This window comes from Anguilla rostrata, chromosome 11 (assembly GCF_018555375.3).
Source record: "Anguilla rostrata isolate EN2019 chromosome 11, ASM1855537v3, whole genome shotgun sequence".
In the NCBI taxonomy this organism is placed as follows: Eukaryota; Metazoa; Chordata; class Actinopteri; order Anguilliformes; family Anguillidae; genus Anguilla; species Anguilla rostrata.
The window spans coordinates 32,426,698-32,450,061 of record NC_057943.1 but is presented as its reverse complement, the minus strand read 5'-3'; the positions used below and the strand labels follow the sequence as shown (position 1 = coordinate 32,450,061).

The window sequence follows — 23,364 nt, the reverse complement described above, 5'->3', positions numbered from 1 at the left end:
CAATCTAGCAGTTAGTGAACGCCAGAAAACTACTGTTCACGTGAGATGCAACCAACAGGACAGTGGCTTATTAACGCTTATCCGTTCACATTACACAGACCACATTATACAGAAGCCAGGATATTGAAGCTGTCAGACAACCATAAAAAGTCCTGGCTACTATTGGCTACATGCACATGTTTCAGTCTCTGACAAACCTATAATTTCAGAACATTTGTCTAATTATTTGATTAAGATGAATTCCTCTTTGGCAGTGGAAGCCTCCACGAGGGGACAGGTCCATTTCGTGGTTCGCCCCCTTCACTCGGACCCAAAGGTCCCACGAACGCACGCGGTAGCATGATCCCGATTGGCCCGGGTATCGAAAATCCGGACGACAGACGGGGTTGCGGCCACAGCGCACGACGCACGGCGGCGCACGTAATGTAGCGCCCAGGGCAGGCCGCATTTAGGACGAGCGGACACGCCCCTGTCAAACGCCCCCGACGCGCCGCAATCAGAAACGGGGATTTGTGAGCGCACGACAGGGCACCAAGGTGGAACAGGAGCCGCTCCAAACAGAACATGAACCATCACGGCTTTTAATGCTCCGGGTATCGCGTGAGATTGATCGTCCTCGACGAGCGGCTAGCACCGCCGCTCACGAACGCGATTTATATGATAATGGCGCGCCTGTTAACGGCGCGGGGCGTCAGCGGGTGAAAGGCACTGTGGGGAATTAATTAGAGCTGAGGGGAAACCAAAACGCGTAGTGCTTTCATTCTCCTGACGCGCATCCATCGACACTTTAAGATGCTCGACGAATAGATTACAAAAAAGTGACCGACGGCCGTCAAAAAATAAATAAATAAATAAATAAATAAATAAAAAAGGCTCTGGAAATTTAGCATAACAATTACAGGCCGGGTGTAACAAGGAAGACCTCTGTGATTAATCCTACGGAGGCTGGACCAAGCCCACCAATCATCGCAAGCTAAACAGCGTGTCAAGTGGAGGACACTCCACTCAAAATGGCACAGTTGATTAATTGAGAAATTAAACACCGGCAAAAGTGTTTGGTTGGATCGACCCGTACAAAACTAAGGTTAAACAGAACAATTCACCCGATGGCAGTATTTATCATGAGCGGGTTTCTTTCTAGCTTCATCAAGAGTAACACTGCGCACTAGTTGCTCGTAATACTCTCTGCAAAAACGTAAAATATATACAAAAAACATGAGGACAAAACATACACATGCATGTTCCTAGAGAGTAGGGCAGCACTATATATCGAATGAGCAAAGTTTATCAAGGACTGACCAGGTGGTGGGAGACCTGGCCAGAACTGGGAAAATCTACAGAAGAATAATAAAAATCAAGGAATATAATAGCGCAAATGGCACCTTCGGTGCTTGGCCCCTAATAAAAATAATAATAATAATAAAAAAATAAATAATAATAATACCACCCAGCGCCACTTAGATATACAAGGAAACAAGTGTAAAATACAGTAAGCTGCTTAGAGTGTCATTGGAGCCAGTGCATTGTTGATGACAACCACGTGATTTTTTGACTGGCAGCACAAACCTGTCTGATGCGTGCGAGGTTGCCCGGGAAACGGCGGCGGGACTCACCAAAGCGTCGATGAGCACCTCCGCGCCCTCCTCGCTCTCGTGAAGTGTGTCGATGTCCGTCAGCTCCTGCAGGAGATCCACCACCGCGATGGCTATATGTGGGAAGCAGACGCTAAGGACGTACGGACACGGAAACTTGGGAACCGTGCGCAAAAACACAGCTTTCGGACGGAACTTCTGAAGCAGAAAACGAAAAAAATAAAAGAAACTCTTTCTGAAGCAGAGTACAGAGAAGACTGCAAACTCCTTTCACTTTTTGATACGGCTCTGCATGACTCCAATGTGTAAACAACTTTAAATACCACGTCAGCCATTCTTGTTTTGTGTTCTTTCAGTATTCATGTGCAATATGCTAATATAATAGGCTTTTTAGAGGAATTTTCTTCTTTCTCCCTGTTCACAGAGCGCTTTGGACAGCAGGAAGTCAGTTCTAGAATTCATATTTTTTCACTTTTTCCCCAAGATTCTTATCAGCAGGGTTTCCACATCATCTTTAACTTTCAAGGCCAAGTTCCCTCAAATACAAGGACTCAACATGAGTTTTTTGAAACATGAATTGGGTTTAACTGGCATCTTAACACAAAAATTGGACAATGAAAAGGAGAAGGCTATACAGAAGCAGTCATCCACACCATCAGATATAGCCAGTTCTCCTTAATCAGGCTATTAGGCGAGTAATAAATTATTTTATTTGAATGGCGCAAATTGTGCGCATTATTTAATTTTAAATTGTGGATGTAGGCTACTAATTCTCCACACTCAAAAGTTAATGGTAGTTCATTTTTAAAATGGTTTTTAATTTAAAAGGTTTATGGTTTTCCCTTGTCTGTTAATACAGACACATTTTCACTCGTCTGTTTTGTACACCTTACCATTAACTACACAGTGGCCCCAAGAAATAAGACACTCCAGAGAGACCTTGGACACTCACATATCCAAAACAAGCTATACAACTGAACCGCAAGGCAAACCAATAGCTTCTGGGAAATATATTCAATTGAGGATTCAAGCACTTTCAAGGAACATGTCCATTTTCAAAAAATATCTAGGCCTTATAATTATTTTTTCTCAAATGAACAAACTTTCAAGGATTTTCAAGGAACGTCGAAGCCCGATGAGTTTCGGATTCCCTTCTTTGTACATTTGTGTAAGCAACTTATTTAAAAATCCGGGGCATGAAATAATGCCGAATCGTATGCGAATGTAGCGTTTTTATTTTTTTCTTCTGCGCGCCCAACACTAAACACGAAGTGGCTATATGCCAGGGTGCGCAGACAGGTGACGGCTATTTATACCAAGAGGCAGAGATGGCGATATATCAACACCGTAACGGAAGGTGACAACGAGCATTTGTCTCGCCGCGGCTGCGCTAGCACGGTGTTGAACTTCATTAGCGCTTCGCCTTTCAGAATAAAAGCGCAGGAACTCGCTGCGCGTTTAGAGTCCCGTCTTACAAACATCCCTGCATGTCCTCACAGACTCAAGATCAAAATTTAAGACTGCTAGACTGTGGCACAGACGCGATTAATCATGTTTTTCAAGAAACCTTTTAATATGTCCGATATAAAAGAACTCAAATAGTGTGACCAGGATATCATTCAGAAATAATTCCCAAAGAAGACCCTAAAAGAAAATGATTCCCACATCAAAGAAGTAGGACTTCTAATTTTTTTTTTTTACTCTATGATCAAAGCATTCCTAGCATTCCTATAAGCATTCACTATACCCGAGACCTCCTTTGAGGTGGGAGCTACATAATTTATATAACATACTCGCTATAAACTGCAAATCGAAGCAGGTTTTCTCGAACGCAATCCAACAGCACAGGGCTTTATGAAATCCATAATGGGCAGGGCTTCTGTCTGCTGTCAGTCGCTTAGCTATTTCAGCCAATCAGAAATCTAACTCCACAGCAAAAGCATGATTGGTTCACACAGACAAATCCTTGACGTTACTGATCTACCAGAAGCAGTTTCTTGAGAAAAAGGATATCTGTGTTCTCATGGCTCAGCAACCCAAGCAACGAATGGATAGCATTGAGCTCCACCAGCAGGTGGTAGAGGTCAGGCATGGTAGCGATGACGTGCATCTCCTGTATGATGTCATTCAGGTCCAGCTCCGCCTCCATGAACCTTGGAGAGCAATGGAAAAAGCTCCATGAACGAATGCATGTGAATATGTTCATTTCCAAAAATCCACAACAATTATTTCAATTCAAGACATTCAAGATGCACGGCAGGGACCATCGAATCTAGTCCAGGAGTCCAGCAGTACTGCTGTTTTTAAATTCTTCCCCTCTAACCAGGGCCTGATTTAGACCTGGGACACCAGGTAACAGGGATCTTAGACCAATCAGTGACATTAATCTGACAATTAACTTTTCTGCCCTCGAGGGCTTGGCCGTTTAACTGAGAGAGGATAACACCTTCACCACTACCAACACCAGACATGCATCCAAAAGGAACATTAACTTCAGCAACAGCCTTTAAACAGTCTGAAAAGGTAGAGCGCAGCAAACAAAAATGGCTGCCAAAAGGGAAAGTGACACAGTGTGAACAAGTAAACGACAATAATTTGGGCAGTAATAATTCTTTTGAATTAACTGGATATTTGTTCCCAGTCCGATGTGAAAATCACATCGTGTCAAGCCTAATTAAACTGAATAGAACATTCTTTCAACAGTGACTGTTACCTGGGGTAAATAGTTGGCTGGCTATCATCTCCTTTGTTGAGCAAAGTTCTGTAACCACTATTATGTACTAACCACTACCAGCTGCAATTAGCTTCAAGGGCCATAAGTAAGGCTACAACACCACTGAAAGCACACTTGGGTATGCTCTGAAATTGTTGATGTTCCGTATTTTTCAAATGCAATATTTTATTAATTTTATGCCATTAATGTTTGCACCTATGTCTGGGTCAACAGTGAAAGTTCTGATATTCTTCAGATATTAAATGATTGGACATTGTTTCTTCGCCCCTCAAATTTAACAGATGGCATCAATGGTAAATTCCCGGTTTGACTCACTTCTCTGGACAGTCGGGAAACTTAATCCTCAGCTCCTGGTTCTTGTACGATCTTTTCTCGAAGGTCAGAATCATCTTCTTCACCGAGCTCTCATCCACTGGTTCTCCCTGTTTCATCAACACAACAAGCACACCGTTTCTAAAAAAAAACAAAAAAAACGCACAGACCGTTCCTTCATCCCGGTCGCAACACACAAGCTCAACGATTTCAGATCAAGGTCTGTAAAACGAGCACGTGAACATCTGTTGCAGAGGGTGATGTCATCTCTCTGAGCCTTAAAAAAGAGTCCAATTGCTCCCAATTTACATTTACAATTTTGTCAGCAGATGCTTGTTACCGAAGTGACTTACAAAACCGCATTTAACATGGAAACCAAACACGACTAAAGCTATATCTCCCTGGGCCAGGGGATGGATTTTAGCCCAGCAAACTACCATCTCCCAAGTAGGGATGTGCATTTGACCCGATTTCCCTGTTCAAGTAGGCAATTGAAACTAGAGTATTCGCAAATTAGCTACACTCACCAAGTCGTAATTCATTTCATGAATACACAACACAAACATAAGCAAAATAAATGTATTTATTATTCAACATTATGGGACATTTAATAAACTGCAATTATAAAAAGGTACGATAACTTTACATCCTAATAGGCAACATTCACTTGCAACATTTGCCACACCTTGCACCTTACTTAAAGTTATTCAGTAGGCTAAACAGTAAGCAAGTCAAATTTCAATTACTGAAATAAAATGCTGCACTGTACAATATGTAAAAAAAAATAAATAAAAAAAATTTAGACACATAAGCATCCCCTTGATGCAAACATTTCTTTTCATAACATTTAAAAAAAACTTGCATCAAAATGAATCAAATGAACGAATGGAGATGTCCATACATTAGCCCTATAGATACCCCCAATGTCTCCCCATATTACCATTTGACAAAACCAGTTATTTTAGTTGTAGTGCAGCAGGTTCTGATCAGGTAGGATGCATGATTCAGTGAAGTATTGTTCGGGCGGCAGTGTACAATGGGGAAAGAACTGGGCTTGTGACCTAAAGGTCACAGGTTCGATTGCCGGGCACTGCTGTTGTACCCTTGAGCAAGGCACTTAACATGCATTGCTTCAGTATACTGTATATTCAGCTGTAAAAATGTAAAAAAGTTGCACTATTTTGCACGCCCTTCTCTACACCCAAGTGCCTGAGAAGATGAAGGCACTTGGGTGTAGACCAATAGCATCAGTCCCCTGTTAGTGATGCCGCTGACTTCTGTTGCGCACCCACTTTTCCTCCTCACTAGAACATATCTCAATTCTGAGCCTTTGCATGTAAAATGACGTTTAATACGGACAACTTTAAACGAAACCAAGAGCATCTGTGAACCTTTATTTCTGTAAACAACCCTGAAAAGCACTAAACTTGTTAGCACGTGACACTGTAGCGGGTTTTTGGGCTCCACCCACCTCCTGGTCGTCATCGTGATCCATCAGCTTCTCCAGGACCCTTTTCCTGTTGCCGCCCAGCTCCTCCGCGTCCGGGTCATCTGGCTCTGCGTGTCTGCCGTGCTCCCGGGCCCCGGGGGGCTTCTGTTTAACTTTGGGGTCCTCGTCTCCGTCCTCCTCCCGGGGCCGCTTAGCGCCCCTGTCCGGCTGCAAGGGAGGAAACCTTGTCAGCCATTTCAACGGGTCCTTCACTCTCACGCTCAACAGTGTTCGTTCCTCCTGACAGCATGCAGCATGGTTTTAAAACTTAAAAGACTTGGAAATTTGCTGTCATTCCAAGGGCCTACAACTTCATGGCATTCTTTGGATTATTCTGTCTGCTAAATAACTAAATTGCAAATTGTAATCAAAAGATAACTTAAAAGATGAGGACAAAGCATCTTAGTTGAGACACCTCCTATAAGACTAATAGGAAACATGACAAACCAGAATTGCATTTTCATTGCTTAAACATTCATTTACAAATCACTAGTTAATGCCTTTAAAGGAGGATAGTCCAAAACCTTGGGCTATCCTCCAACCTTCTGAACAACAACAGACACTCACTGACCAAATGCAACAAGCCTCAAAAAAAAATTCTATAGATCAGAATATTCTAGTAATGTTAATCAAAATTGTAATCAGGACCACCATATGAGCTAGTTAATGAATTAGAAAGATAACATACTAGGAAATAGCTAAACATCAACCATAAATACCTACCTAGCAAACCAAGTTATAAATGACTTAACTTTAAGCAAGCCATGCCAACAATTTGCACAAAGCAAAACTAATCGTTCCTGACCGAGTTTCTAATGAAGAACTACACTTGGTTAGTAAAGAATAAAACCTCCACACAAAAAAATAAAATAAAAAAAAATAGGTCAAGGATCCCATCGATTCGGCAGTTTATTTTGCAACACAACATCTTCACCTGTGCCTTGTGGAAACACCTGAAGCTGACAACACGGAGGTTACACATGACAAAATTTATCTACAACACTCAGCCCATTTATTCTCCTCATCTACTTTAAATGGGTTGAAGACATGTTATTTAGACGTTGCTCATGATCATTGTAGGGGCTGATAGAACTTGTCTTTGCCTATTTAAGATCATGTTGTAGAAGCGGATTTCACAAAGCAAAACGGCGGTATTCCTATACTAACTTTACCTGCAAGTAAAGTACCTTGTATTTTTAAACAATAATCATACAACACGTCTTGCATTAATATAAAATGTTCTTTTGGTAATAAAACGTATTGTAGTCATTTAAGTACTAGAAGCAAAACAGCCGTTGGGATAAATCAGGATGATGAATCAGGATGGTTTACTACATAACATCATAAACCCAGCCAGCATTCAGTTGCAGCCTGCAAACAAACGCTTGTTAGCACCTACGTTTCGCTACAGTTTTAAGGCCTACGTTATTCTAACGAAGTTATTCTATCTCTAGCTAACAACGTAGAACATCCGAAAATGGAAGCCGAATGGAAAATTAAATAGGTTCATAATCCGGTGCAATTACCTGATAGCTCAGAAGTTCACCAACATCCATGATAGTAACAGAATCACGGATTAATTGTCTTAAAATGCACAAGCTATTTCTAACGTGCTTCAGTCTACAAATTGAATTGAAAACCTGCGCCACTACTGCCGTAAACCGCTGTCGCAATCTAAACAACCGTATGTCAGTTTGTGCTGTCGTTAGGGTTGCATTCGTTAGTATCAAGCGGCCAAAACCAGACTTCGTTTTTGAAGCTCATTTCCTGGTCTTGTTGTTCCTGGTTGCTCACTAGCGCCACTACGGTTGGCTCCAGTATAGGTGTTTTCATATCCGGTTTCCATGTAAGTCTACGGTACAAATGCGGTAAAAATACAAAGTCAATAATTTTTTCTCATGAGTACAAATAGTCACAATATGTGTATTTTATTCGTCTTATGACTGTCCATGGGTCGATTTCATGATTTATTGTGTCATTTGAGCACTGTTATAATATTTGTTGTGGACCAATGAGGTACAGTTTGCGTCACATTCCGTAAATGTCTACCTGGGCCATGCTTCACGCATGTGGCAAAGCTACTATAATCCAGATTTTGGGATAAACATTGCAAAATTTTCAGTTTCACGAAGCGAATTAAGAGTCTTAAGGTTTATTTGCTGAATAACACAGCACAACACAACACACGCTGAAATCACACACACACAATTTAACGAAATGAACCATCTTTGTAAGACTGGCATTTAGAAAGGAACATGTTTTTAACATTTAAGAGACCGACAAGAGCATTTAAGACAGTGGTTCTCAGAATCGGTCGTGGGGGCTCCTTGCGTATATTGGCTTTTCTCCATTGGTTTTGATGATTTACAAGAAAAAAAAAATAGCCTAATAATAATTAGAAATTCAATGTACATTATTTTTGTCTTCATGCACCACGTCACAGTGGCTTTGTCCATATTTTTTACAGTCTCTGGACTGGACTGAAAAAAAAGAAAAAACCTGGACTGGATTTTTTTTAAAAACTGGACTGGACTCGGAAAAAAAAAAAACCTGGACTGGATTTTTTTTTAAAACTGGAATGGACTCAAAAAAAAAAACCTGGACTGGATTTTTTTTAAAAAACTGGACTGGACTCAAAAAAAAAAACCTGGACTGGATTTTTGAAAAAAAACTGGACTGGACTCAAAAAAAAAACCTGGACTGGATTTTTGAAAAAACTGGACTGGACTTAAAAAAAAAACCTGGACTGGATTTTTGAAAAAAAACTGGACTGGACTCCCCAAAAAAAACCTGGACTGGATTTTTGAAAAAAACTGGACTGGACTCCCAAAAAAAAAACCTGGACTGGATTTTTGAAAAAAACTGGACTGGACTCCAAAAAAAAAAACCTGGACTGGATTTTTGAAAAAAACTGGACTGGACTCCCAAAAAAAAACCTGGACTGGATTTTTGAAAAAAACTGGACTGGACTCGGAAAAAAAACCTGGACTGGATTTTTGTAAAAAACTGGACTGGACTCGGAAAAAAAACCTGGACTGGATTTTTGTAAAAAACTGGACTGGACTCGGGAAAAAAAACCTGGACTGGATTTTTGAAAAAAAACTGGACTGGACTCCCCAAAAAAAAACCTGGACTGGATTTTTGAAAAAAACTGGACTGGACTCGGGGGAAAAAAACCTGGACTGGATTTTTGAAAAAAAACTGGACTGGACTCGGGGGGAAAAACCTGGACTGGATTTTTTTTAAAAACTGGACTGGACCAAGCAGCCAAAACCAGACTTCGTTTTTGAAGCTCATTTCCTGGTCTTGTTGTTCCTGGTTGCTCACTAGCGCCAGTACGGTTGGCTCCAGTATAGGTATTTTCATATCCGGTTTCCATGTAAGCCTACGGTACAAATGCGGTCAAAATACAAAGTCAATAATTTTTTCTCATGAGTACAAATAGTCACAATATGTGTATTTTATTAGTCTTATGACTGTCCGTGGGTCGATTTCATGATTTATTGTGACATTTGAGCACTGTTATAATATTTGTTGTGGACCAATGAGGTACAGTTTGCGTCACATTCCGTAAATGTCTACCTGGGCCATGCTTCACGCATGTGGCAAAGCTACTATAATCCAGATTTTGGGATAAACATTTCAAAATTTTCAGTTTCACGAAGCGAATTGAGAGTCTTAAGTTTTGACGAAATTAACCATCTTTGTAAGACTGGCATTTAGAAAGGAATATGTTTTTAACATTTAAGAGACCGACAAGAGCATTTAAGACAGTGGTTCTCAGAATCGGTCCTGGGGCTCCTTGCGTATATTGGCTTTTCTCCATTGGTTTTGATGATTTACAAGAAAAAAATAGCCTAATAATAATTAGAAATTCAATGTACATTATTTTTGTCTTCATGCACCAGGTGGAAAACTTGCTGTACAAATTGCGTTGTCATATTTACACGCCTGCAGATCAGTTATTAAAATACTTGGTAGATTTGTTAATCACCAGTGACAGTGTTAATTTTTATTCGGTAGAAAGTGACTTGCGAACGATCGGTCAGCTAGCGTCACCCAGCAAGTGAACACCACAAACGGCGATGGAGTAGCTAGTAGCAGTTACTGGCTCATTAACTGACTGTGGCGAAAACCTACGACGATAACTTGCTCGGTTAACAGCAGGTCTACCAGACAGTTATATGAAAATTAGCCTAGTCAAATCACCAGTAGCCTACACATCTCTGATTGATTGACTATCAGTGTAGTCGATGTTCTTCCCCTGTGGTTCATATTGCTAATGCGTGAGCTAACCACGGATAGCCTACCTAGCTCACTGGCAAGCTGATATGCTAGCTAAGCATATTCGTTTTGCTGAGAAACATAAATTGAAGATAACTGAACATAATTGTATTATTAATGTCATACATATAACGTGATTACATGACACAGTACAGTCACGGATGGAAATTAAACTCCGTAAACATTTGATAATATATTTTAAAACATAACGGCAGACAGTCAGCTAGCTTCAAGTTCGTTCTGCAATCGTTTGTTCAGGTTGATGAGCTTTTCCGCACCGGACTGACATTGTAAAAATCACAAGACCGCTTAACTCATATGGTTTTGGCTCCAAATCGAGAAAATGCCGCGCCCGCCATTGAGCTTCAAAACGCGTTTTAGAGACCCACGGCGAGGCAATGGGTGACGTCACAGTGGCTTTGTCCATATTTTTTACAGTCTCTGGTTAGTATCGCAGCGACTGCGTGCCAAATGACTACCTATACCCTATATAGTGCACTACTTCAGATATCAGGCATTTTTCAGTGTGCCATCTGAAAACAAAAAACTTGCACACAGTGAATTAAATCCATCCTACAATGCAGTACAAAATGTACAAGCTCTGTACACTATCCAGAAGCAGAAAAAACTGTAGGAATCGATACAAGAAAATACAAAGTAGCAATAGAAGGTGCCAGGGTTCACAATAAAAAAGAGGGGAAGAAATTGTAATATCTTAGTGATTTCATGTGTCAAGAGTCTTTATAACTTTGGAGTCAGAATCACGGATTAATTGTCTTAAAGCACAAGCTCTTTCTAAAGTGCTTCAGTATACAAATTGAATTGAAAACCTGCGCCATACTGCCGTAACCGCTGATCCATCTAACAACCGGTATGTCAGTTTGTGCTGTCGTTAGGGTTGCATTCGTTAGTATCAAAAAAGCGGCCCAACAACCCAGACTTTCGGTTTGAAGCTCATTTCCTGGTCTTGTTGTGGCTGGTTGCTCACTAGCTGCCACTAGGTTGGCTCCAGTTATAGGTGTTTTCATAATCCGGTTTCATGTTAGTCACGGTACAAATGCGGTCAAAATACAAAGTCAATATTTTTTTCTCTGAGTACAAATAGTCACAATATGTGTATTTTATTCGTCTTATGACTGTCCATGGGTCGATTTCATGATTTATTGTGTCATTTGAGCACTGTTATAATATTTGTTGTGGACCAATGAGGTACAGTTTGCGTCACATTCCGTAAATGTCTACCTGGGCCATGCTTCACGCATGTGGCAAAGCTACTATAATCCAGATTTTGGGATAAACATTGCAAAATTTTCAGTTTCACGAAGCGAATTAAGAGTCTTAAGGTTTATTTGCTGAATAACACAACACAACACAACACACGCTGAAATCACACACACACAATTTAACGAAATTAACCATCTTTGTAAGACTGGCACTTAGAAAGTAACATGTTTTTAACATTTAAGAGACCGACAAGAGCATTTAAGACAGTGGTTCTCAGAATCGGTCCTGGGGGCTCCTTGCGTATATTGGCTTTTCTCCATTGGTTTTGATGATTTACAAGAAAAAAAAATAGCCTAATAATAATTAGAAATTCAATGTACATTATTTTTGTCTTCATGCACCACGTCACAGTGGCTTTGTCCATATTTTTTACAGTCTCTGGACTGGACTGAAAAAAAAGAAAAAACCTGGACTGGATTTTTAAAAAAAACTGGACTGGACTCGGAAAAACAAAAAACCTGGACTGGATTTTTTTTAAAAACTGGAATGGACTCAAAAAAAAAAACCTGGACTGGATTTTTTTTAAAAACTGGACTGGACTCGGGGAAAAAAAAACCTGGACTGGATTTTTGAAAAAAAACTGGACTGGACTCAAAAAAAAAACCTGGACTGGATTTTTGAAAAAAAACTGGACTGGACTCAAAAAAAAAAACCTGGACTGGATTTTTGAAAAAAACTGGACTGGACTCCCAAAAAAAAACCTGGACTGGATTTTTGAAAAAAACTGGACTGGACTCCCAAAAAAAAAACCTGGACTGGATTTTGAAAAAACTGGACTGGACTCCAAAAAAAAAAACCTGGACTGGATTTTTGAAAAAAACTGGACTGGACTCCCAAAAAAAAACCTGGACTGGATTTTTGAAAAAAACTGGACTGGACTCGGAAAAAAAACCTGGACTGGATTTTTGAAAAAAACTGGACTGGACTCGGGGAAAAAAACCTGGACTGGATTTTTGAAAAAAACTGGACTGGACTCGGGGGAAAAAAACCTGGACTGGATTTTTGAAAAAAAACTGGACTGGACTCCAAAAAAAAACCTGGACTGGATTTTTGAAAAAAACTGGACTGGACTCGGGGGGGAAAAAACCTGGACTGGATTTTTGAAAAAAACTGGACTGGACTCGGGGGGAAAAAAACCTGGACTGGATTTTTTTTAAAAACTGGACTGGACCAAGCGGCCAAAACCAGACTTCGTTTTTGAAGCTCATTTCCTGGTCTTGTTGTTCCTGGTTGCTCACTAGCGCCAGTACGGTTGGCTCCAGTATAGGTATTTTCATATCCGGTTTCCATGTAAGCCTACGGTACAAATGCGGTCAAAATACAAAGTCAATAATTTTTTCTCATGAGTACAAATAGTCACAATATGTGTATTTTATTAGTCTTATGACTGTCCGTGGGTCGATTTCATGATTTATTGTGACATTTGAGCACTGTTATAATATTTGTTGTGGACCAATGAGGTACAGTTTGCGTCACATTCCGTAAATGTCTACCTGGGCCATGCTTCACGCATGTGGCAAAGCTACTATAATCCAGATTTTGGGATAAACATTTCAAAATTTTCAGTTTCACGAAGCGAATTGAGAGTCTTAAGTTTTGACGAAATTAACCATCTTTGTAAGACTGGCATTTAGAAAGGAATATGTTTTTAACATTTAAGAGACCGACAAGAGCATTTAAGACAGTGGTTCTCAGAATCGGTCCTGGGGGCTCCTTGCGTATATTGGCTTTTCTCCATTGGTTTTGATGATTTACAAGAAAAAAATAGCCTAATAATAATTAGAAATTCAATGTACATTATTTTTGTCTTCATGCACCAGGTGGAAAACTTGCTGTACAAATTGCGTTGTCATATTTACACGCCTGCAGATCAGTTATTAAAATACTTGGTAGATTTGTTAATCACCAGTGACAGTGTTAATTTTTATTCGGTAGAAAGTGACTTGCGAACGATCGGTCAGCTAGCTTCACCCAGCAAGTGAACACCACAAACGGCGATGGAGTAGCTAGTAGCAGTTACTGGCTCATTAACTGACTGTGGCGAAAACCTACGACGATAACTTGCTCGGTTAACAGCAGGTCTACCAGACAGTTATATGAAAATTAGCCTAGTCAAATCACCAGTAGCCTACACATCTCTGATTGATTGACCATCAGTGTAGTCGATGTTCTTCCCCTGTGGTTCATATTGCTAATGCGTGAGCTAACCACGGATAGCCTACCTAGCTCACTGGCAAGCTGATATGCTAGCTAAGCATATTCGTTTTGCTGAGAAACATAAATTGAAGATAACTGAACATAATTGTATTATTAATGTCATACATATAACGTGATTACATGACACAGTACAGTCACGGATGGAAATTAAACTCCGTAAACATTTGATAATATATTTTAAAACATAACGGCAGACAGTCAGCTAGCTTCAAGTTCGTTCTGCAATCGTTTGTTCAGGTTGATGAGCTTTTCCGCACCGGACTGACATTGTAAAAATCACAAGACCGCTTAACTCATATGGTTTTGGCTCCAAATCGAGAAAATGCCGCGCCCGCCATTGAGCTTCAAAACGCGTTTTAGAGACCCACGGCGAGGCAATGGGTGACGTCACAGTGGCTTTGTCCATATTTTTTACAGTCTCTGGTTAGTATCGCAGCGACTGCGTGCCAAATGACTACCTATACCCTATATAGTGCACTACTTCAGATATCAGGCATTTTTCAGTGTGCCATCTGAAAACAAAAAACTTGCACACAGTGAATTAAATCCATCCTACAATGCAGTACAAAATGTACAAGCTCTGTACACTATCCAGAAGCAGAAAAAACTGTAGGAATCGATACAAGAAAATACAAAGTAGCAATAGAAGGTGCCAGGGGTTCACAATAAAAAAGAGGGGAAGAAATTGTAATATCTTAGTGATTTCATGTGTCAAGAGTCTTTATAACTTTGGAGTTATTAGAGCAGAGAGTGGCTTGGATGTACGGTTTGAATTCATTTTCAAGAATTATAAACATAGGCTTTCAGTCTCTGTATTTACTTTTATGAATTTGATATTTTGCCAAAATGACAAAAATATTGATACGGTAGTATTCTTTTTGGTTTAGTTTACAAACATTGTAAAAATCAAACAGTACATCCCAAAATAGTAAAGAAAAATTATCATAAATATTACAACAAATAAATCTGGAAAAGTCCTCCCAAAAATTCACAGCAAGGGGACAATTCCGAAAAAACATATAGCCTAAGCGGTTTCATCATCAGCATCACAAAAAGAGCAGTTAGTGTCGACATCTCACCTCATTTTTTGTAAGTAATACTTTGCTGGGTAGAACCTATGAATCAATTTGAAGCAGACCTGTCTGGATTTATTTGTAATTAAACATCTTGAATGTAATGCCAGTGATTTTTTTTCACTGAATATTTGAAGTAAAGCCCTCCCAGTGAAATGTTACATAAAGGATGGAAACAGTTTTTTCTTTTTTCTTTTTTCTTTTTTTAATGAATCTAATTTTTATATTCTGGACTGAGCAACTAGATTTTTTTTAAAAAACATACTTTACCCACCACAGTACCATAAAAGTCTGAAGAGCAAGATTGAGGCGTGATTCATTGCTACCCCTCAACAGCATAATGACCTCTGGAGGAATAGCATCCATTACAATGGCTAACTCAGAGTGACAGGGATGTTATGAATGGATTACAATTCAGAATAGTTCAAAAGAAAATCTTCAGAACTAAGAAGTAGACTAACTAACAAGAGATCGCCAATCATGGGAGTAAATAGATTTATTTAGAACTATCGTTGTGATTGTTGCGATTATTCCAAATGAAGTACCTGTAAAATTACACTTAAAAATTAGCAGCCAAGTTAAAAGCATTTGTTTGTGGAAGTTTGCCAAATTGAGAGGTAATTTACTGATACTATGGTTAAACATGCACAAAAAAGGTAGACCCTCTAATTTGGAAAATGTAATTTGGGATGAAATTTCAGATAAAATGTTGGTTATAGCACCTGTTGCAACAACGTTCATGGTTATAGAATTTTTAACTTAACATTTCTTGTTTTTCCTTACACACTTGAAAAGCATTTTTTCATTTCATTTGCACACACAGAGGCATCAAGATTTGAGAAAGTGAATGTCGGTATGCCAATCTGGAAATACCTTCAGCCTTGCATAATATAGTTCTGTCTCTTAAAATCAAATCCCAGAGCCACATATACAATCTTTTTTGGGATTTGTCAATGATACAATTTAAAATTCAAGTTCAATCTGACATCAGCATTTTTGGTTATCACAATACCCAAATAGGTTACTTGAGACATAACTAGGATATCACCTGTGCATGTAATCTTACATTGTTTAACCACCATAAACTCGCACGTGTTTGTATTAAACGAAAGCTCTGAAACCACTGATCTGATCTCACCAAAGCACCCCCCTCATCTGTGAAACACGGTGGTGGAGGTGGTATGGTTTGTGCATGTATGGCTGCTACAGGTACTGCCTCAGTCGTCTACACTGATGATGTAACTGCTGATAGCAGCAGCAGAATGAATTCTGATGTGTACAGAAGCATCTTATCTGCTCAGGTTCAAGCAAGTGCCTCCAAACTTATTGGATGGTGCTACATCCAAAAGCAGGATAATGATCCCAAACATACTGCTCAAGAAACAAAGGAGTTTTTCATAGCCAAAAACTGGAAAATTCCTTACTGGCCAAGTCATTCACCCGATCTGAATCCAACTGAACATGTGTTTTATTGCCGAAGGGAAATCTTAAGGCAACTAGCCACTGAAACAAGCAGGAGCTGAAGATGGCTGCAGTACGGACCTGGCAGAGCGTCACCAGAGATACTCAGCACTTGGTGATGTCTATGAGTCACAAACTTCAGGTAGTCATTGCATGCAGCCTACTACTTTCAATAACATAATATTAATGTCCCAATCATTATGTTGCCCTGAGATATGTATAACTATGTACAAAATGTGTTGTAATGTATACATGGTTTAACCAAAGTGTATAGAAATGCCCTTTAATAAATGCTGAGAATGTGCACTTTAACTACATGTGAATTGTTTGATTATATCAAACTAAAATTGTGGAGTACGGAGCCAAATCAATAAAAAAAATATGTCTTTGTCCCAAAGATTATGGAGCTCACAGTATTTCCCTTTCTTTTACTTCACATAAAAATACAAATATACATTAATGTTCATCTATGCTTAAGTAATGCACATTTGATTCATACCTGTGCAGTTTGCATAACCATTATCAAGTTTTGTTCGTGATAAGAGTATTTGTAATCCTCTGTCCCCTGTACACGTGTAGCAGCCTTCTCAGCATTACTGTTTATTAAACACTGTCACTGTTCCGCATTATTTACCCAGCGGAGGCTCAGTAATTGTTCCGGTTACCATAGAAACTGACTAAGGATATGAAGCGCGGCATTAATTACACTCGTTCTCACGGGAAGCTCGGAGAAGAAGCTGTATTTTTTCAAGCAGCCCCTAACTGGACGTGCGCTGAATGAACAACTTCTGAAAGTTAAGTTTTATGGTTTCTGATAAAACAACGCCTTCCTCCTGACGTGGCTGTAACAAAAACCCAGGCTATGAAGAACCCTACGCATTCAATTAAAAGTTAAATATGGAAAACTGATTTTGTCAGATATAACACACTCTCCCCTAAGGATGTCATGATGATTTAATATCTAATTCAATACATGGTAAAAAATAAATAAATAAATAATAATAAAAAAAGAAATCCCCTGTATTTCCTTTATTAAAAAGCTAGGTATGGACATTTACAAAAAATAATCCACTGCCCCATTTTAGTCAGTTTGTCAGAATTGATAGATACAGTGCCATAGTCTGAGTACACTAGACCATAAATCTTCATTCTTGACTTGTCCATTGTAGCCAATAAAGGGCAGTGGGCCTAACAAAAGTTGTACTTTGATTTCAATTTAATTCGAGTGTTTTCTTTTCTCTTATCCTGCTCCAGTAAAATTTATGTGATCCCATCCCGTCACCTTGTCCTCTGACTTCATCCTGTCACCTCCTCCTACTGCGGAGATGACAATTATGGGAGTAATTTATACCAGTTCAGTCTAAATGCGTCAGTTTCCTCTGACATGATTCATTTCATGATTTTTTTGTGTTTTTTTATGGAATTGCACTTATGGTGTTCAACATTTGCATTTCATGTGACAAAGACCGACTGTTTTACAAAAATAGCATACTGTTGTGTCTGTGTAGATTATGGTCATAATTAAGTGGACAGGTTTTATTCAAAGAGACTTAGCCACTGAGAAGAACTGTAAGCACTTAAATGAAATAAATAATTGGCTGAAGAGTCTACAAAACCTCAATTTTAAAGATTAAATTGGCAGCTGAAACCACATAAACCTGCAGTCACTGCAGCCCTCAAGGACTGGAGTTAAACCTGCAGACACAGCAGCCCTCTAGGACTGGAGTTAAACCTGCAGACTCTGCGGCCTTCCAGGACTGGAGATTGAGATGTAACTACCCAATGTCAATATTAATATACTTTGTCTCAACAAAACACACTGTGATGAAAACAATGTGAGTCCAAAACATTCTTAAACATTCTCTGTGTTAATGATGGCAGTTACAACAGAACAACAGTGGAGTCAAAACAGCATGCTTGTTGGGGTGAAGAGCTGGAGCTCTCTCTCTCTCTCTGTCTCTCTCTCATCAGACGCTTTTATCCAAAGAGATGTGCAAAAGTGCATATCAAGGTCATTGGGACAACTACAAAACACAGGTTTGATAAGGTATACTCATTATGTAACAGTTATTCATAGCCAAGAACATAAAGTCCAGTTCACACAGTGAACATTATTCTGACCTAACCTCTGCTACGTCAAACTAGGGAGCAGTACAAGCTATAAAATCAGGATGATAATACAAAGCGCACACACACACACACACACACACACACACACACGTAATGAGCTGACACACAGACTGGGACGGTCTTTTCAAGGTAAAAACCCACCCCAGTGTCAGACCACACTTCACCGAGGCACAACCCAACAGCCCTTGCCATCAGAATAATTAGAATCGGGCACCTGTGCTCCCGGAGCACAATATCTGAGAAGAAAACGCTTCCCGCGGCCTTCTGCATGCTATTGGAGGTAGCGTGTCTCATAACTTTGGCAAACACGAAGGGGTAAATTAAACCGCGGCATTGTTTCACTGTAATAGAGAGACAGCCAAACGGGTTCCAGGAGTACCACGGACACTCGGGAGCCAACTCAATTACTTCTTTGGCCCGGGCTCTCCTGGACCTCTCTGCCGAGGACTGACTCACCAGCAAAGGAACTTCAGTCATCCCAGACTTTCGAGAAAATGGAACCAAAAACTTCATATGGAAGCTTCCTGATACGGGACTTTGAACAAACTGGTAATATTACCTCACAGACAGAATTATTTGGACAGGAGGAGTGTGAGAAGTGTGCTCCATGTAGTATTGTGTATAGTTGAGGCATATTTTTAACATACTGTATACTATTCTGTATCTACGATAGCTGTTGAGATGTGTTGTAAAGGAATTTCTAATCATTTGTGTGTTTCTAAGGGGCACGATAGCTGCCTTTCTTGAATACATTTATTTTTTCTGTAATTTGATAAATATCATAAAAGAGTTGCACCCTGCTTGCTAGGTTGGATCTCGAACCTTTCACTGTGCTCTATATTTCCGGCAGGGATCAGTGTAGAATCGTATCCAGATTTACAAAGTAAGTACACCTGACCGGTGGCACAGCACAATTTGACAATACTCTTAAGTAAAGGACCAGACAGGCAGTATTATTTGTTGCATTAATTGTTATCAATAGTGGTATATTGTACTTTGAGTTCAGATGTGAGGATTACCTGTAAAATAGTCATCAAAATAGTCATGAGCATGACTGCATATTTCCACATTAGTGGTGTGTTTAAGGCTATCACTCTTTTACAAATTGCTTTTGATGGAAACAGACCTAATGATGAATGCATAATGTTTTACAGTGTTCATAATGGTAAGTGAAGACTAAGATATAGCTGCAGTTTGGAAGCAAATGCCATAGGTGGCTAGCTAGCCGTCCATAATGAAACTGTTAGACTATTTTGACCCAAGATCAAATTGTTATACTAAGTTACATGTGTGACATCGGACCTAGTACAACGCTGGTTTGCTCTTATGATTGAACGTGGGATTCCCAACTGGCTAGCAACTAATTTAAAAGCACTTGAACGTGTTTCAGAGTTTTTTTGCATGATTAAATACATTTTCTTTGAAAGCTATTTACCTTGTAAGATTTTGCATATTCATATACACAGACAACTGGTGGTGCTTGTCTTTGCAGGGCTGTGTGCCTGCAGCGAACCACTATTGCATAAAAGTGGTGCCTTTTTCAGTACAAACTCCTCTCATCCATCTCTCCTAATAGCCCTTATCCACAGCTTTCTGTGGTGTTCCTCCTCAGAGAACAAATGAAAGGACAAATAGGGTTGTTTCCTCTTCAGATGGATCAGCAAGTGCTTCTGAACATTTTCTGTAAAGAACTAAGCAGAACGAAGCTACTGGAAGAAAGTTACATCTACATCTGGTTTATATACCCGGAAATGTGAAATAGGCAAATCGTAGCCAATTAAAAATGTTATCTTTTAATATTATTTTGTAAGGAAGAGGACACAGTTCACTATTGGCTATACTGAGGGACTGTTTGGCCAGTACTGGTCAGAGAACCTTGTAGGTGGGCTCATCTTCTATCAGAGATTATATATATAAACTGGAGATAGTAACATTCCATATAAACACAGTGCTGTCGCCATGTGTAGAACAGCAAAATAGACAATGGTGACTCCTCTGGAGAATCTATCAATGTTTCTCTGAGCATGTTCTTTTGGACTAAAAACTACAATGGATTGCTGTGATAAAGATACAAACTTTACCATCATTCCTGTCGTCTGTGGATTTCCAAAAGGGATAGAACATGAAGACACCCAAGACTGTTTTGCCTCCCCACATGTAACAAAATAAGGAACTATTGTCGCTAAAACATTGGCATCGTAAAATAGTTTATAGCGATAAAACCATTGGTCTGGAACATTGTCAAATGGTATATTGTGACAAGACTGATACCCACACTGGCAGGAATACGGGCTGCTGAAAATTAAGGGGTTTTAAAAAATTCATCTTAATGCTGGCGAAAACATCATTAACACCTTTAATGCCCTTCTTTGTGGTTTTAAATGCTTACAAAACAAAGGTTATGCATCTCTCAAGATTTTGTTTACAACCAAAAATAATGGTAATAAAAATGTTTCCACAATAAAAATTATATGTATTGAGCAAGTAGAATCTTACAAATATCTGGGAATGTGAGTGGATAAGAAGCTCATTTTTAAAACCTGCATTGATCTTCTTCTTTTTTTTTTAAAGTTGAACTTGAAGCTGTTTTTATTTAAGAAATAAATTACATTTTACATTCTCTGCTAGAAGTCATGTTGTTTTAGCCCATTTTCTAATAATGGTTGATAATGAAGACGCTCTGTATGTACACGCCACCAACAATACCCTGCAAGCAACACAGTTTATCACAGCAGCTGGCATTCCATCATGAATACAAAACCTCTCACTCCTGATTGATGGCTGTCTAAGGGGCCGTTCTCCCAGACCACGGTCATTTAAACTGCCCCTGTGGTAAATTCGGCATAAAAACGATTGAAATCAGCTCCTGAGCAACTGCCTCTTGGCCTGTGACAGATAACTGACCATTTTTGGAAGAAGATGACGGTGGCCTGTAAGAACAGTGCCTAAGAAGACAGGCTTGACTTCTTTAGGCGACTGCAGGAGAAGCAGCTGTTTATTTATAAAGTAATTACAAGAAAATTACTACTTAATCTTTGTAGTCTTTTTAGCTAGAATACACATAACAGCAAACTCCTCACTGAAGATTTTTTACTGCTCCCCACCCTTCCTCTGAATTTGGGAAGATGGCTTTTAGTTACCATGCTCTGTGATGTTACTACGCTATATAATTTCTTATCATTATAATAAAATATAATAACAACCTGTTTTTAAAGCCTGTGGCTGAACTATAAAAGCTAACATATGTTCTTGCAGTGATAGATAAGGCCTTTTGAGTTCATTAAGACTATTTCTGTTCTGTGGTTGTCTTTTATTGTGTTGCATTATATTGTGTTTTATGTGAGGTGCAGTAACCTCTTGCTCAGGGCTCCCATAAAAAAAAGAAAAAACATATTTTTATCTCAGTGGTGTTCATCTGGATAAATGAAGGAGAAAATATAATAAAATAAAAGAATACTCTGTTCTGTTGTGAATCGAAAAATGGAAATAAAATGAGATGTAGAAGGTGTCAGTTCCTTTCTCTACAGAGACAGTTCTCTGCTCTGACACTTCAGTGGTTGTGCGGTTCCAACCCACATCATGTTTTAACTGAAGCTTAAGTGCTAAATTCCCGCCAAGTAGATGGAGACTAATGACATCACTGTCTCAATGCAGCTGTGGCTCAATTAAGAGACTTTCTTACCAACTATCTTGTGAATACTTATACACAATGATAAATTAGCATCAATTCATGTTTTAAAATTGTTCATTCATCATTAATATAGCAACCAAGCAGCTGTATGCAAGTTAATAATGCAGCTTGATTTTCGGTGTTCATTGTAAATCAAGGTAGGCAAAGCTGGAGGAGGCTTACTGAAATTAGCATTCCCATAACAGGAAGTGATGGTGCAGGATAACTGGCGTTCTTCAGACTGAATAAAACTAAAGCACCTCTCTAAAACAAAGGCTGGGATTCAGTCAACAAGTGTCCCTGAATCCGACTAACAAAACAAATACAAGAATACATATAATACATTTACACTTATAATACATTTCTCTCAAAAAATGACAGATACTGTTCAAGCTACACATCATCCTCATGTATCACATGCACCCCCCCTGGAAGAGCAGCATAATGGCTGATCAATGCAACTGTTATTCCTCCCAAGCCCTTAACCATGTCAATCATGTGATTGCTTTAACAGGTAGTCAGCTCACCACGCGTGAACTTGGTGTTGATTGAAAGGAAGGTGTAATACCTATACCACCCCATCCCCACCCCTTGGGATATAGAGCTGAACTCCTGTCTGTGGTTTAATTATAAGGCCCTGAATTCATGGCAAGGTCATGTTTCTTTTCTTTTTCTTTTTTTTGGACCTGCACATTAGAATCAGCATCATAATATTTACAGTAATCCTTCCCTCCTCACCTCCAGCCCCCCCATAAATAAAACCCCATAGTTTGTGCTGCATTAGACTGTGCTGACAGGGGTTGCATCTCTGGCTCATTCCCACTGAGTCAGGAGGTTTGAGACAGCAAGGTTAATGAGATTTTTATAAAGCGTCAATCTTGTGCTTCAAATGTAGATGGAACTGACACACCGTGATTAAAATTAATTGACCTGTGAAATGAATGCGTCCCTCCCTGGTCTGGTACTGGAGGAGAGACGCGTGGTGGAAGAGATGGGGTGGTGAGATATAGGGAGCCTGTCAGAACAGAGGAAAACAAGGAGCAGAGAATTCACCTTCTACATCGTCAATATGAATGTCCAGGTTGTCTAAAGCTGAAATTATTGATTGCTTTCACTTT

At 39.4% G+C, this 23,364-nt stretch overlaps 1 protein-coding gene across 3 annotated transcripts in view; it reads right to left on the bottom strand.

Moving 5' to 3' along the window:
• ctnnbl1 (catenin, beta like 1) overlaps positions 1-23,364 on the bottom strand; it is a 74,335-nt gene that overhangs the window by 48,948 nt on the left and 2,023 nt on the right. For 2 of the 3 annotated variants that reach the window (XM_064299434.1, XM_064299435.1), the window contains exons 2-6: positions 23,177-23,261; positions 6,110-6,295; positions 4,642-4,748; positions 3,606-3,745; positions 1,614-1,711 (exon numbers count right to left, since the gene is read on the bottom strand). In XM_064299434.1, coding sequence (XP_064155504.1) covers positions 1,614-1,711; positions 3,606-3,745; positions 4,642-4,748; positions 6,110-6,295; positions 23,177-23,261 — 616 coding nt within the window. Of the gene's footprint in view, positions 1-1,613; positions 1,712-3,605; positions 3,746-4,641; positions 4,749-6,109; positions 6,296-7,653; positions 7,850-23,176; positions 23,262-23,364 lie in introns of those variants that run through there. The other variant, XM_064299436.1, reaches the window with a different exon arrangement.